Source organism: Anabrus simplex, chromosome 2 (assembly GCF_040414725.1).
Source record: "Anabrus simplex isolate iqAnaSimp1 chromosome 2, ASM4041472v1, whole genome shotgun sequence".
Taxonomy (NCBI): Eukaryota; Metazoa; Arthropoda; class Insecta; order Orthoptera; family Tettigoniidae; genus Anabrus; species Anabrus simplex.
Genome location: NC_090266.1, coordinates 379,122,605 through 379,140,059, shown reverse-complemented (window position 1 = coordinate 379,140,059; position 17,455 = coordinate 379,122,605). Strand labels below are relative to the sequence as shown.

The 17,455-nt window shown below is 39.9% G+C and overlaps 1 protein-coding gene across 1 annotated transcript in view; it reads right to left on the bottom strand.

Annotated features, from left to right (window-relative positions):
- The window catches only part of Bruce (BIR repeat containing ubiquitin-conjugating enzyme), a 1,406,664-nt gene that overhangs the window by 66,666 nt on the left and 1,322,543 nt on the right, over positions 1 to 17,455 (bottom strand). The window contains exons 62-63 of the mRNA XM_068225988.1: positions 7,746 to 7,963; positions 1,051 to 1,290 (exon numbers count right to left, since the gene is read on the bottom strand). Of these exons, the coding sequence (XP_068082089.1) occupies positions 1,051 to 1,290; positions 7,746 to 7,963 (458 nt within the window). The remainder of the gene's footprint in view (positions 1 to 1,050; positions 1,291 to 7,745; positions 7,964 to 17,455) is intronic.

Sequence of the window (17,455 nt, the reverse complement as noted above, 5' to 3'; positions counted from 1 at the left end):
GAAGTCACGAGTTATATTTGTCTTATCATACGACACTTCACGAGGCACAAATCTTTCATTAAAATAATCTAGCATGTTAGATTGTGCTTCTCATGTGAGAACATACTTCTCAAACCTTGTTTTACCACGCAAAGTAGAATGGAACAACGGGACACGTGCGCAGTCAGTCCTAGGTGGAAGCAGCGTAAGATGAGGTCTTCTCAGCTATTTACTTTTGCCTCTCCTGCAGAAAGTGCTCAGTGGCGCTTGTCCCATTGTTCGGCCGCACCCTTCAATTATTGTATCAATGATATGCTAGACAGAGATCTTTAAGCATCAGTGAAATATTTATCACTGTACAATGTCGTGGCTCGTTACCTGATACATGCAGTACTTTTAAAACTGTCTCCTGGCATAGGCTAGAGGAAAATGTAGCTTCCACTGAAATCTCAGTCTCATTTATGGCTGTGACAGTGAGGAAGGTGCTGAGGTACAGCTGGTGCTGAATAATGACATTCAAAGCATGACTAGTGTGTCTGGATGTTGCAAAAGGTGCTACTCATATGGTCAGTTGTGCAGCAATAGCACTTTTTGGCCCAATGAGAAGAGCAATGGCAAAATACCCCACTCCTCATCTTGCCTAGTAAGCCTCATTATAGTGCCATCATCAGCTTTTGCAGTTCCGTACAACTACATTACCTTTGGTGGTACTATTTGAGGAACAAGCCAACCTTTCAGCTGATAACTTGCCAGCAACACTTCTAACAATATTTTGGCTATACTTCAGCCATAATAATAAGGTTAATTTTAAAGCATATTGAAAGTCAAAATCAATAAAGTACTTCTTTCATGAGACAGAAAATATTACAGCAAATTTTGCTTGTCTAATCTCAAACTGAATTTCATGGATGAGGTACTGATTTACATTCTTGCTATAACCATTACAAAGGTGCTCATAAAACTTTTGGGGAATAATTGTAAATAGTTTCATAACCTATCAATAACAAATTATAATTACCAAAGACATGGATGTACAATATATATTAACAAGGTAAGAGAAATTTAAAATACCTGCAAAAAACTGGAAGTTTGTGCATTCCATCTCTCTTCTGGTCTTCCATGCCATGTGTTTAGAACACTAAGGCAAACTCTACCATCCGTATATAAATTGGGATTAAATCTAACAGATCTCCGCCCTGTAGTCTGAAAATTTATCAACATGGGTGAGTTTGGATAGTCGGGAGGAAAGTAGACGTCAAATTCAAAACACCCGTTAGCATAAGGCGTTTCTGCAGGTCCCGTAATTAAGACCTGAAAGAAAAAGAATTATTAATATAATAAACATACAAAACTCTTCACTGTTAAGTTTATGCGTAGGGAATATTTGAACTCCCTACTACATGAAATACAAAATATAGTTAAAAAATTTATTGTAACAGAGCATGAGAAAATTACTTGTGCTATGGTTATAATACTTTCCTACAGAGGTCTATTCTGAATATCAGTATGGTTTGTTACAACATAAAGACAACAGCTTAGTCTATAACAATGTAACTTTCCTAACAATTTGTATGGTTTGAGTTACAAGTATATCTTCACCAGAATATTGCCAATATGTTATACTAAGTTGTCGTCAACTGCATGATGTCAATCATACATATTCAAATGCTTATTTACTTACATACAGTCATTAATGAGTTACATTTGCTTCAATGCTGAAAATTACAAGTTAACAAGATGCCCTGCAAAACCACTGAAATCATCCACCGGAGTACTGACAGAAAAACCATACCAATCCAAGGTAGGACGAAATTCCTATCCTCAGCCCTGAACACCTGGGGAGATGCTGGCAACAGCTTTAAAATGCTTGGCGACACACTATGTGACAGGCCGGCTGTAAAAAAGCACAGTCATGATCTAATGGAATGATATCTTTTGGATTTAGTACCAAGGCTACGGCATCGCCCATAGGCAACATGCGTTGGTGAGGCCCAGTCAACATGGGAAGTATTCAAAGGTACTGTCGCATGGGCGGTGGATCGATATGATGAAGTGGATAGAAGTTGTACAACATTGGAAGCAGATGTGTGTGTGTTTGAGTCATCAGTCCATAAACTGGTTTGATGCAGCTCTCCATGCTGCCCTATCCTGTGCTAACCTTTTCATTTCTACATAACTATTGCATCCTACATCTGCTCTAATCTGTTTGTCATATTCATACCTTGGTCTACCCCTACCGTTCTTACCACCTACACTTCCTTCAAAAACTAACTGAACAAGTCCTGGGTGTCTTAAGATGTGTCTTATCATTCTGTCTCTTCTTCTCGTCAAATTTAGCCAAATCGATCTCCTCTCGCCAATTCGATTCAGTACCTCTTCATTTGTGATTCGATCTATCCATCTCACCTTCAGCATTCTTCTGTAACACCACATTTCAAAAGCTTCTATTCTCTTTCTTTCTGAGCTAGTTACCGTCCATGTTTCACTTCCATACAATGCCACACTCCACACAAAAGTTTTCAAAAACATATTTCTAATTCCTATATCATGTTTGAAGTGAGAAAAATTCCTTTTCTTAAGAAAGCTCTTCCTTGCTTGTGCTAATCTGCATTTTATGTCTTCCTTACTTCTGTCATCGTTAGTTATTTTTCTACCCAAGTAGCAATATTCATCTACTTCGTTTAAGACTTCATTTCCTAATTTAATATTTTCTGCACCACCAGCCTTTGTTCGACTGCACTCCATTACTTTTGTTTTGGACTTATTTATTTCCATCTTGTACTCCTTACCCAAGACTTCGTCCATACCATTCAGCAGCTTCTCTAGATCTTCTGCAGTCTCAGATAAAATAACAATATCGTCGGTAAATCTCAAGGTTTTGATTTCCTCTCCTTAGATTGTGATTCCCTTTCCAAATTCCTCTTTGATTTCCTTTACTGCCTGTTGTATAAATATTGAAAAGGAGGGGGGGACAAACTGTAGCCTTGCCTCACTCCCCTCTGGATTGCTGCTACAATTTTTCGAAGCCCTCGATTCTTATCACTGCAGATTGATTTTTATACAGATTGTAGATAATTCTTCATTCTCGGTATCTGGTCCCAATCACCTTCAGAATCTTAAATAACTTGGTCCAATAAACATTATCGAATGCCTTTGCTAGATGTATGAATGCCATGTACGCAGGCTTGTCCTTGATTCAATCCTCTAAGATCAGACGTAAACTTAGGATTGCTTTACGTGTTTCTACATTTCTTCTGAAGCCAAACTGATCTTCTCCCATGGCCTATGTCGACTGATAAATTATGTTGTGCTAGATGGTTGCACCAGTAATGGCTTGCCTCCTTCTCAGATTGATGAAGCCAAGACTTGTGCGGTGTGATCCAGTGTGGTATTTCTTTTCCTTTTTATTCTTTGGTACTAGATTAATGTTGCACTAATACATCGAAGGTTTTTGGTAATGCATGGATGAGAAAAATGGGAAGGTAGCAACTATGGCCTTTACAAGTTATAAAAATGGGAAACCACAGAAAACCATCTGCAGGGCAGCCGGTGGTAAGATTCATACCCACAATCTCTCAAAATCAAGCTCACAACTGCTCGACCAGAATTGTTCACCCAATTGTTCGGTGATGCCATTCTTCTATTGTATCATAGTAATGTTTGCCAAACTTAGACAATGTGCAACTTGTTTCTTTCTTGTTGAAACGTTTGATCCTGGCTCAGTCCGGTCGTATTTGAAGGTGCTCAAATACATCAGCCTCGTGTCGGTAGATTTACTGGCACGAAAAAAGAACTCCTGCGGGACAGAATTCCGGCACCTCGGCGTCTCCGAAAACCGTAAAAGTAGTTAGTGGGATGTAAACCAAATAACATTATTATTATTTCTTGTTGAAACAGTTACGTTGCATCATATCATAGCTTATGTTTAGAAATGTACAAGATATTGGAATGAGGGGTAGCCAGAACCATGGTGTCCTTAAATCTCATTTCCCAATTGAGGAAAGAGATGGCATACTTTGCCACTGTAGATTTTCCATGTTGGACGAGGAGACGATGACGCTTGCGTTCCTTCTGCCAGTTGTATTTGGTGCTCCCATTATGGCCTTCTCTTCACAAACAAGGAATGTTGTACACAGCAGCAATGGACAGAGGGTCCAAAGGTCCTCAGCCAAGCATAATTGCTGGGATATTTTCCATATGGTTGTAAAGGCAGTCTTTATGTTGTAATGCGCCAAAAATCTTGTCATTCCTATCTGAAATCACATGCATTGATGGAAAGAATGCCTTACTCACATGTGTCTTTCTGTTTCTACTCAGATTGTATAAGAGAATCAACACCCCTCTTGATTTCATCTCTACTGTATCCATTAGCAACAAAAGATGAAAAAAGATGCTGGACTTCACTCTGATACAAATATGGTTGACATAACTTCTTGGCTCTCTCAAACGGAGTCCTCATCATTGCCCGTTGGAGGCATTACTGAGATAGCAGTCGATGTGTATTAGTTTCCTTTACACTGTATGAGCTAAACATTTGGTTTTGCACCTCACAAGCATGTCCAGGAATGAGAGTTTCCCTCCACTTCCTGTAACCTTTACTATAGTGGTTACACAAAACGAAGCACTAAACACAATAAGGGGGGGAAGTAAGAGCAACTACACAATGTCAGAAAACACTACACACTCAGCGAAACATCAGCTGGACTACGCGAACCTCCGCCAACAACATAATACGTAAATATCAGTAGGGAAAACCAGTGGACAATGAACCAGGAAGGTGGAAGGAACTACGACCTACTGAGGGCACGGACATGGCTTAGGTTGCGGTTTCCGAAATAATTCGCCGTGATCCTTAAATTTGAAAAATATTATTTACAAGTGAAATTTTACAGATACATTCCGAAACAAAATCCACCAACTTACAACTTACGAACTATAAGCTCCGTGATACACATATCTTAGAGGTTCTTTGATAATGGCTTCACTACAAGTTTCAAACTTCAAACCAACTATACATCTAGTTACAAATCCAGTTGTAAAATGCAATTTAGTAGGTTAAAAGCAACATAAAAAGCAATTACAATTTACAGTGAAGTGAACGTACTCTCTTAAACTCTAGCGTACATCAAGTGACACTGAACTACCAGAGGCAAACCCCAAGGTAAATATATTAAATTACAATCAACATATTTAGTGAAACAAGAAATGGGAATGCCTCGAAAACAAACAGGGAAGCCCAGCTGAAAAGCTAAGGTGTCATAAATAATTAATTTGATGAATCTAGGTTAGGCTAGGGCAGACTTCTATACGAAATAGCAACCGAACATTACGGAAATTTTTTAGCCTGAATGGAATTCAAGAGTGCTTACCCAAAGGTGGCCCTCCCGGAAGCGAGGCATCGCACATGGCGTAAAACTTCAGACAGACCAAGACAGACAAAACAGACCGAATTATCACGAACGCAGCTTCGCTCTCTATATAGAGGTAAACCCTGGCCTTGGAGTAGCCAATCAGAATGCATGAGTCCACCCATCCCCACCTAGTTTCACCAATCACAATTCCTACTTTCAGTCGCAAACTTTAACTAAACTTCTCGAATACGCACGTTCGCGAATCTTCCATTTCCAGAATAGTTAGAAAATGCCTTCTAGAACACATAACCAACAAAAGGCAACACTTCCATTGTGAACTACATTTTGGTATGAATGCTGCTGAGATGCTTTTCTCCACCATGTGGCCCTAGAATACAACTGTCATCCGCATAGTGGTTTTGTGTACTGCCGTCTTCAAGGTGGGCACCTCAAAATTCACTTCACTTAAGGGGTTACTCATGGCCTCGTCATCAGTAGTGATATCAGTCAGGAAAATATCAGTTAGATAAGAAATTGTAGCATAGAGCAGCACAATGAAAGTGAGGAACAAAACATAAAAACCGACCATCATGGCAGTATCATTAATATTTATCCCTGCCAGCATGTTACAAACTTTTAAGAGTCCTTGATATCAGGCATTGTTTGCCTAGTGCGTTCATGAAGTGGTGTAGCCAGGTATTTAGCTAAATAGTACATTGGATAACACTGATATCTGAGGCATAATGAGATGTCAGATGTGTGAATCTTGAGTAGATCATGAAAGCCTTGGCTTCAGTTCATCCTGGAACTGCAGCTTCCCCAAGAGATGATTTTCTTGATCAATTATTTAGTCTGCTTACGATGTGTGTAGCATGGAGTTCCCTCTAGTTGTTAGGATCCAGTAGCTTGGCAATGTTACTCCTTTAAACACATCTGTTCACAAGTACAGTCATGTAAAGGAAAAAGGAAATGCAGCTATTCTAAAAATATGAGCACGCTCACATTCTTTGCAAAATGTAGATAATAAATTGCATTCTTAAACATATCCATGTTTTGCTTAGGCCTTCTCTGTGACTGTGAATTAGTTCTTTATAAATAATTAAATCCCTCACCAGTCAAAATTTTTACTGAATCTTCTTCACAATATGTTTCAATAAATTGTAGTTTCGAGCAGCATACTGATAGAGGGGGAAAATATCAAAACCGACCATCATGGCAGTATTATTAATATTTATCCCTTCCAGCAAATGTACAAAATATTAAGAGTTCTTAATACGAGGCACTATTTTCCCAGTGTGTTTGCAAAATTAGAATTCATAGTTTAATTTTCATTACAAGAATATTTGGAGATGGTCATAAGATTGCAGATAAGTCCATCAGTAGACATACAACTAGACTTACTTCTACGTAGCAGAGTCATTAATTAAGTGGACTGGCCATCTAGTATTGTTGTGGTGCACTAGAGCGCAGAGTTTGCGCCACACGATGTTGCCGTGCCAGTTCTTCGAAATTCCCAGCAGGAGGCAGTTGTGTGCATACAGTATACCCTGAACTACAGTCTCTTTTATGAAGGGTAGTTGAATGTCAGTGGTGGAACTTCAGAAAGTTGTAGTTTGTACAACGGACAAATTTCAAGTTCTGCCAAAAATTAGGCAAATCCGCTAGCAAAACATTTGAGATGATCAAATCGAACTTGCCAGGATCATCACAATGGAAAAAAGACAAGAAAAGGCAGGTCAAAAGACTACGTGACCCTTGAACTGTCAGCTCCAGTCCATGAACATATTGACTGTAGTACATAAATAGCTGTACACCATGTTTTCTACATTGAAAGCGCCAGTCCAAGACGTTGCTGAGTGTAGTACATGAGTGTACGCTGTAATGGCTACACTGCAAGCGCCAGTCCATGAACTTACTGACTGTAGTAGTATGTGTATAATTCAAGCATGTAACTTGAGATACAAAAAGATATACTGACAAATTAATGCAACTTATGAAGACAATGTTTTAATAACGTTATTGGCTTTACGTTCCACTAACTACTTTTACGGTTTACGGAGACGGTGAGGTGGCGGAATTTAGTCCCGCAGAGTTATTTTACATGCCAGTAAATCTACCGACACGAGGCTGACATATTTTCAGCACCTTCAAATACCACCAGACTGAGCCAGGATCGAACCTGCCGAGTTGGGGTCAGAAGGCCAGCGCCTCAACCGTCTGAGCCACTCAGCTCGGCAAAACAATGCTTAATAGGAATCTGTGAACGAGATATAAAATAATATTCATGTATATCTGGGCTATGCAGGGTAACAAGGAACAATGGACAATCGCTCTAACACAAAAGCTTGTTGAATTATAAAATATGATTGATACCAAGATAAAATGACACACTAAATTCAGAAACTTCTAAACTACCTTCATGATGTCTAGGCGGTCTGAATCACAGCGGACAAATACAGAACTGCTGTATGAGAGAGGAAGAGATGTTGACAATGTCACAGCTTCTTGGGCAAGTCGTTTCATTCTATATGGATGATTTCTTTCACCAGCAGAACGCACATCTGACTCAAAGTGGTAAGCCACCACAAATTGGTATCCACCCTCAGGTATTTCCGTAATCATTTCAAATGTATCTGAAAATAAACATAGTAAACATGAATATTTGATATATAAATATATCAATTATATCTTAGACAGAAAAATGATGGTGATAAAAACAATTACAATTATCATAAAAGCAAACTTTAATTATTTTAAAAGTAAAAGTCATCTCTCTCTCATTCCTCATTGTTCAATCTTCCTATTTATTGAACAAGTTGTTATGGACCTCTCTCCCATACTATACCAAATCATGATATTGCCCATCATTACTATAAACTGTGTAAGTCACAGAACACTTTTCTGCCATAATTTGTTTTCAATTTAAAATCCGGTTTTGCTACATACATCTCGATGACCTCGGCTACCAAATGTAGGTATTCTGATTCAACACAATTTAGGCTGGCTGCAGGTCAATTCTAAAGTTCTGTTTCGCTTTACGAGAAGGCACAGAACCTGGAAATTTTTCAGGTGAGCTCTGACTGAATTTTAATTAATTTTGTCAGGTAAACACAAAATGTGTCACCAGAGACCGTTTTCATGCTGACACTGTACGACATGGAATGCAGACAGGACATTTCTCTTTTGCTGGTGTTTTAATTTGTTTTGACAATGATGGGATAGGAGCCATGACCTCAACTGAGGTACAGCCTAGCGTGAAAATGGGTAACCATGGAAAATCATTTTCAGGGATGGCAAACGTGGGGGTTCAAACCCACCATCTTCCTAATGCAAGCCAACAGCTATGCAGCCCATACCGCACAGCCAGCTCACATGGCGTGAGAACTTTTCTCTGCCTTTCAAAAAATCTGACTAATTATGTGTAGTTTGAACCCACAATCCTGATATCCGGCAGCCGACTCTCTACTGCTGATTCACAGAGGGAGCTTCTACCCTTTTTATTGTTTCTATATCTAACACTTACCAGTACTAGATTTTCTTTCCAGTTTTTTTTCTGCAGGAAAATTTCTAGCTCAATAAATGCCATTACCATAGTCTACTCCTACTTCCAATGCTTCTCCATCACTGCTCTTCCTTCATATTTTATTTTCACTTTTCCTGTTTATTTTCTTCCTAGCATTCTTCGCATGATTTTGGCAATTTGTAATATAAGACTGATTCCTCTCTCACATACATATTTTCCTATGTTCATTGACAATGGGCATTATAATCCATTTTTATCAATCTTCATTGACCTGTACATTTTTTCACTAAATATTGACTTGCCAGTATATCCACCATGAGCCCATATGTCCAGCAACCCTCTATGCTTCAATCTTTATAAGGCCAGTTTTAACTCTGTTACAGCAATCTCGTTTCTACTATTAACCTCTAATTCTTCTCCTTAATTTTCTTCTTCTATAGACAGATATCCTCCTTTGTTTGACTAATGCATGCTCTTGCATTAAGTCAGCCACAAAAATATCATTCACATTTAATTTACATTTTTTTGGTTTGTGTGAGTACTACAGCAGTCAGTTTTACTTCTGCTATGGCAATGTTCGTTCCTATTTCATGGTACAAATTTATGTTGGTTCTTTCATTCTTCCCATTGATTTTATTACACAGCAATTTCATTTTCACAATTCATATCATTAATTTCCCATTTTTCCTTTTTTTCCCAGGAAACCACTTTCTAATATGTCTTTATTCTTATTATTTTGTTGTTGTTAAGAATGAAGCCATACTTTTCAGTGTTAACCAAGTTAAATTTAACAAAAACTTTTCAGTCTGTCAAACACACTGCAATTACAATATAAATTATAACACTATATACATACCTGTAAAAATACACACTATTATACAAATAATGACGTTTCGTTCTACAAGAACATCCTCATATTCTATCAAATCACTTAAAACATGCTTACATATGTACAGTATTGTTTACATTGAGTAAACTTGTCAAAGATAGAGAGTTTAGTGATAACATGAACCAGTAATGACGAAAAATAAACTTACAAGTATTAATATAATGACAACTTACGTACTTATCTAGACTGCTGATTCTAAGTCCGCTGTCACTAAACACTATTTCAGATATGTTTGTAGTGTTATAATTTATATCGCAATTGCAGTGTGTTTGACAGACTTAAAAGTTTTTGTTACATTCTTTATTCTTAGCTGTACTTCCTCCTACATTGTACAAACTTTAAAGTGACTATCCGCTGGCTAATACAGATATGAACATGAGGATAAAATAGTTAGTAGGACTATTCCTTGAGATATTATTTCTATCAATTAGAATAAAATGGTCAATAAAAGCACTTACTTGTGAGGTATGGCTATGAAGTGTTTACATCTACTTATCAGTATTATTCTTTTTATTACCGTATTTACGTAGTCAGACAATCATATTATTTGTGAGGTTATGTCATGAAACATGTGCTGTATATATATGAGTTCAGTTAATGTAAGAACCTGAAATTAATAGTATATAATTTAATATTACCTGTATATATGGTGTATAATCCACAGTAACATTGTGCAACACACTGTAACATCCAGAATAACGTATCTTTGACACTAGCTGGTTGCAGAATGTTCTTTACATTATAACTATACTATTAGGCACTCTAGAATTTACGAGAAGATATGTTGTGTAACATTCCTCTAGAAGCCTGGCCAGGCAACTTATATAAAGAGACAGTCTCAATAGTGGAGTTGAGTTATTGTTTAAGAGGAGGTGTTTTGATGAGACGGGTGTAGAAGTCGTCTTTGAAATATGTGAATTGGTTTTGTAGAGTTGGTAGCTGACATGCAGTGGTTGCAGTCACCTTGTTCTTCACGACAGGCAGTTGTTAAAAATGGTGGTTTGTTGATGTGTGTGTTTAATGTGCAGTTAAGTTGTAAATAAGCTAATACAGTTTTAACCAGACAAATAGCACAAGTGTACACGCAGGTTTACAAAGTAGAACAGGGCCTAGAATCAAAAATTTCAACCGTAGATGACAAAATTTCATCCCAAATTGGCGACGTCACCAATCGATTAACGCACAGATAACGGATATCAGGTCAAAACTGGGACAGGTTGAACAGATCGATAGTAGGGTAAGCCAACTGGAAGGGGACATCTCGAACCTCAAGGAGAAGATGGAAATCCAAGTTTCTGGCATAAAGCAACAGGTTGAGGGGAGCAATTTCTACCATTGAGGGAAATTTTGAAAGCCATATTTCTGCCCTTGAGGGAAACTTTGGGAGCCGTATTTCTGCTGTTGAAGGGAGGTTAGAAAACTGGTTTTCGACCATCAAGGGAGATGTGCAGAATATAACAGAAAGCATCCTTCACGTAGTAGAAAGTAGACTGACTCGAGCAGGACGTATCGCCACACCTCTAACCCCTCAAACCTAACCAGCAACACAGGATACTTAGACCCGAAGGTGATTATACAGCCTCCGGGAATTCCAAGGGCGACTGGAAGATAACCCGAATAGCTTCATCGAGGGATCAGTCAGTCTATTAGGAAGGACTAATATACCACAGGACATCTTCGTGCAACTCATCACATCACAATTAACCCAATCGCATCATTTGACGACCCTAACTCGCTAAAGTGAATCCAATGAAGAGCTCAGCTTGCGGCGATTCACTGCTGTATATCAATACATGTAGTTCAGTTACTAACTCCAATACATGTAGTTCAGTTACTAACTCACAGATGCCACGTGTATGCATTCTGAGGTGATGTTTAGACATGTGGTTTTGATTATTTCCTGCACTCCAGGTTGTCACACACTCCTGGAACAAGAGATAAAAGAATCTTTGTTCATATTATTTCGCTCACGTCATTTGCAATCATGGCGTCAAGCAGATGTGTTGGTGTTGATGAATATGGAATATGAAAGCTAATAGATAGTGTCTTAGAGAGTGATTATGAAGACAGTGATGTTTGTGACGACAAAATAGACCCTGAAGGTCTTAGTTCGAGTGATGCGTGTAATATTGCTGATGACACGGAAAGTGATACAAATGATGACGGTGGGCAAGTCTACGGCGAAACCACGTGACCTCCCGAGAGGCCGTAGTTTTGTGTAGGCTGTGGATATGTCATTGAAGATCTACGTGCTTTTAACTCCTAAAGGGGTAAGACCCCTCAGCAAGTGCCATAGTGCGGGATTTAAATGGGTTTTCTCAGTGAACTGCTCCGGTATTTAAATAGGATGTGAATGGGTTAAAGCGGCAAGCCCCTACTTGGTGAAATGACATGAAGGGCTTAAATTTAAACTGGATGGACTTCAAGAGGGAATTCCTTGCCAAGTTTAATTCCGAAGAGGCGAAGAGCTCTGTGAAAAGGAAGCTACTCACTGAGGCACAACCCACAGTCATGAGAGCTAGCACGTTCATCCTACAGAAGTACCAGCTCTTCAAGCACCTACACCTGGAAGGAAGCGAGAATGAGATTTTACCAGACATCACAGAACTACTCCAAGATAAGATTCGACGCCTAATGAAAGTATCACAACCGAGATCCTCTGATGATCTACGGAGAATCATCGCCCAGTTGGAGGAGGAAAACAAGAGCAAGGCTACGGAAGAGACCAGCTCGGTTAGGAAGTGCTACCAGTGTGGAAGAATGGGACACCTGAAGAACAAGTACCCCACTCTGGTGTCGGAGAGATTAGGTCCAGCCCATTCTGGATTAAGGGGGGATGGGACCGGGAACAGGAAGGTGCCTCAAGACCTCACAAACAAGCAGCCCTGGACAAGCGGGAGATGGATTGGTCAGATTGTGAGAAGAACAGGCCAACTTCGCCCAGCTATCATTTAGAGGATAGGCAACAAGAACTTTTCAGCCGTACTCGACAGCTAAGCAAGCTATTCATTTGTCAATGGGACTGTTGCCAGATTACTACCACCTACGAAGCCTCACCACCTTGGAAGGGTAGGGGGAGCAGTGGACGGGGTAACTTATTCCATCCAAGGACAGACTAACCTAACCACTAAATGCATGGACCTGCCTATTGTAATTGATGTTGTAGTAATTCAAAACCTAATACCTGACATCATATTAGGTCATGACTTTCTGGTGGAATACAAGGTGATCCTAGACTATGCAGCTCATGAAGTCTTTTTGGGAAAAGACAGATGTCTGAGGGTCGCCTGGCACAATGGAAATCTCCGGAATCGCAAGGATGCGAAGTCCACATAGACCTGGGAGATATCCAGTTAACGCATCTTCAACCAAATGAGGAAGAGGAGCTGAGACGCGCCTTAAAGGACTTTCCGGAAGTCATCACCAATAAAATAGGACGGACTACCACGGTAACACACACCACTGAATGCAGCCTTTCTTCACCCTTCAAGCAACATCCATATCCAATCAATCCGGATAAGCACAACTTCGTCATTCAGAAAATTCAAGAGATGGAAGGGAAAGGTCTCATCGAACCCTCTACATCCTGTTGGGCTTCACCTATTGTCCTACCGAAAAAGAAGAATGGGGAGTATCGACTGTGTATGGACTTCTGCAGGTTGAACGAGAAGACCGTTAGTAAAATTATCACAAATAATTTATCATCACCACCTATTCAATACATGCCAATACAGCTTATAATCAGTTTCAATACGGACAAATCATGAAAGTTGTCACTTTCAAGATCGTTAGTGATGCCTACCCCATGCCTGACCTGAAAGACTCGCTGAAACAAGTGGGTCTAGGATTTTCAGCACGCTGGATCTAAACTCCGGATACTGGCAAGTGGAGGTCTGTAATATTTGGCGAAATTGAAAATAATAAATGGATAAACTGTAACTAGAATAAAATATAAATAACCAAATTAGGCACCACCTGCAAAAGATACAGGAATAATTAACCCCGCAGAGCATGAAGGAACTCTCTCTCCCAAGGCGACAGTCATAAGGCTGACGAGGCTCCAAATTTGCTTTATAACCTTAACTGTTACTGTTTACCTCTGAAATTAAATTCTGGTAGCATGCCAGGTTTTTCCTTACTCCAACAATTAAAGATTTAACACAAGTTTTACTACATGAATTAACTCCCAAAGCAAAACGACACACGACAAACACCAACAATAATCATCATGTGATGAGACCAACTTGTCTTTGCCGTTTACAAAAGGCAAATATACAAACATCTACAAACTACCAGAGAGCCATCTACCCACAATTTAGATACAATTAGTTTCACTATATACATTTTGATGAGACCAACTAGTCTTTGCCGTTTCCAAAAGGCAAATATACAAACATCTATAAACCACCAGTAAGTTATCCACCCACAATTTAGATTCAATTAGTTTCACTGTGTACATTTTGTATGACATACCTCCAGATAACAGTCCCTCTGCACTGCTTACTGCTACAGAAGAAAAACCCTTATCTAGCAAAGATATGTACGACGACTTTCTGTATGTACGGATACACCCTTCTTTATGAAGACCATCCCTAACCTTATTTACACTCCTCTTCATTTAATGTCTTGAGTCATCCCAGCTTCCAGCACAAGTTAATGTGGGCCCTCATGTTTCTCCAACTGAAGTACTGCACACTTGGCCGATTTCCTCTAGCAAGAATTAGTTCTGTGCACAACAACACATCCACTCCAGAATGTGCATGCAGTATACCACTGTACATTATCTCATAGAAGAATAAAACAGAGTTTGACTAACAAATAAACACTTAGTAGTGTCTTTTACAGAATGCCCACCCGAAACTTGTAAGCATCTGTGCTCACTCTGTAACGGATACTGAAGAACAATAGCATAGGACCAACAGTGTCGAATGAGAATAAAATCCGAATCCTTGCCACACACGCGTACACACTTATATATAAGCTTCCTACACGTGGTTATAGCGTCCCAAAAAGTTTACAGGTAGCAACGCCCTCACAGGCACACCTTAACCCATCACTCCGTCAACTCAACCTTGCTTGAAACAAAGCCCTTGCATTGGCTATCAAGCCGGTGATGTGACATAGAACATCCACTCATGTACATCCATATTGATCAATTCCAATCTTCAGATTATACTTCCATGCTGTACCCCGGGATTCCAAGCCACTTTGTTGCAACACTTTCAACTGACTTCAAACGTCTTTCTCGATATGGCCACTGTTTACCGTGTTGCACAATCTTGAGCAATTTACTCTGCCATGCCATGTGCAGACTTTTACACAAATTAAAATTACACAAATATAAAGATACACAGATACAAAATTCCCTACTACAAATACTACAAATTCTTCTCATAATATTATGTTTTTACATTATAAATTAACAAAATTATATGATTTTTATGGGTGTGGGTTACGATAGTCACGTCCTAGTTCGTGAACAATGGGCAACGGCTGAGTGGCCTAGTAAGTGGTCCTGAGAGTCGGGATACCAGTTGCTATGGAATGGGAGTGGGCGTCTTGGACATATTCTGAGTCATGGCCCTCCTCGCGCTCAGGCGGCTAGGACTATACAATTCACCGGTGTTCCATAACCCGTTAGAGGAGAGATCCTCACCTGGACTATGTGCAAGTAGGGTAGCATCCCGCTTCATGAATTTACCGAGCTCAGAACATTTTAAAGGGGTTGCCTGGCCGAGGCGGTAAAGGCGAGCTCGGTTCGCCCGGAAGGACGTGGGTTCGAATCCCCGTCAGGAAGTCGTAAAATGTAAGAAACGAGATTTCCACTTCCGGAGGTGCATATGGCCCTGAGGTTCACTCAGCCTACACCAAAAAATGAGTACCAGGTTAATTCCTGGGGGCAAAGGCAGCCGGGCGTAGAGCTAACCACTCTACCCCATCACGTGCCGCGGTTAACAAAGGTGGAAGCCTTTACCTTCCACTCCTCCAAGGGCCTTCATGGCCTGTACGGAGGTGACTTTGTCTTTGTCTTTGTCAGAACATTTTAAGCAAGCCTCGGACCTATGGGAGTAACGGAGTCCCACTCCCGTTTGACAGGCGAGGGACTCCTTGGAAACAACTTGGCGAACGAAATGGAATTCGATGGGGAGTTATCAATATTAATCGGGCTTATGGAAGGAAGTAGAACTGGCTGAGTCAGCAAAGAAGATGCATCTGGATGTGCTAGGAGTAAGTAATATTCGGGTAAGGGGAGATAACGAGGAAGATATAGGAGATTATAAAGTGTACTTGATGGGTGTTAGAAAGGGAAGGGCAGAGTCTGGGATAGGGCTGTTTATCAGGAATCCCATTCCACACAACATAGTGTCTATTAGGCACGTAAATGAGCGAATGATGTGGGTAGATTTGTCAGTTGGAGGAATGAGGACTAGAATTGTCTCCGTGTAATCACCATGCGAGGGTGCAGATGAGGATGAAGTTGACAAGTTTTATGAAGCATTGAGTGACATCGTGGTCAGGGTGAACAGCAAGGATAGAATAGTGCTAATGGGTGATTTCAATGCGAGAGTTGGGACTAGAACTGAAGGATATGAAAGGTTAATTGGTAAAGGTGGGGAAGATACGGAAGCTAATGGGAATGGGAAGCGTTTGCTGGATTTCTCTGCTAGTATGGGTTTAGCAGTTACGAATACATTCTTCAAGCACAAGGCTATTCACCGCTACACATGGGAGGCTAGGGGTACCAGATCCATAATAGATTATATCTTAACTGACTTCGAATTCAGGAAATCTGTTAGGAATGTACAAGTTTTCTGGGGATTTTTCGATGATACAAGACCACTATCTGATCTGTAGTGAACTAAGTATCTCTAGGCTTAGGGTAGAGAAAATGAAATCTGTCTGCAAACAAATAAGGGTAGAAAATCTCTAGGATGAGGAAATTAGACAGAAGTACATGGATATGATTAGTGAGAAGTTTCGAACAGTAGACAGTAAGCAGGCTCAGGATATAGAAAGAGAATGGTTGGCATACAGGGATGCTGTAGTAGAAACAGCAAGGGAATGCGTAGGAACAACTGTGCGTAAAGATGGGAAAAGGCGAACATCTTGGTGGAATGATGAAGTGAGAGCAGCTTGTAAACGTAAAAAGAAGGCTTATCAGAAATGGCTCCAAACAAGGGCCGAAGCAGACTGGGATTTGTACATAGATGAAAGAAACAGAGTGAAACAAATAGTTGTTGAATCCAAAAAGAACTCGTGGAAAGATTTTGGTATTAACCTGGAAAGGCTAGGTCAAGCAGCAGGGAAACCTTTCTGGACAGTAATAAAGAATCTTAGGAAGGGAGGGAAAAAGGAAATGAACAGTGTTTTCAGTAATTCAGGTGAACTCATAATAGGTCCCAGGGAATCACTGGACAGGTGGAGGGAATATTTTGAACATCTCAATGTAAAAGGAAATCATCCTGGTGGTGTTGCGAACAGCAAAGCTCATGGGGAGGAGGAAAATGATGTTGGTGAAATTACGCTTGAGGAAGTGGAAAGGATGGTAAATAAACTCCATTGTCATAAAGCAGCAGGAATAGATGAAATTAGACCTGAAATGGTGAAGTATAGTGGGAAGGCAGGGATGAAATGGCTTCATACAGTAGTAAGATTAGCATGGAGTGTTGGTAAGGTACCTTCAGATTGGACAAAAGCAGTAATTGCACCTAT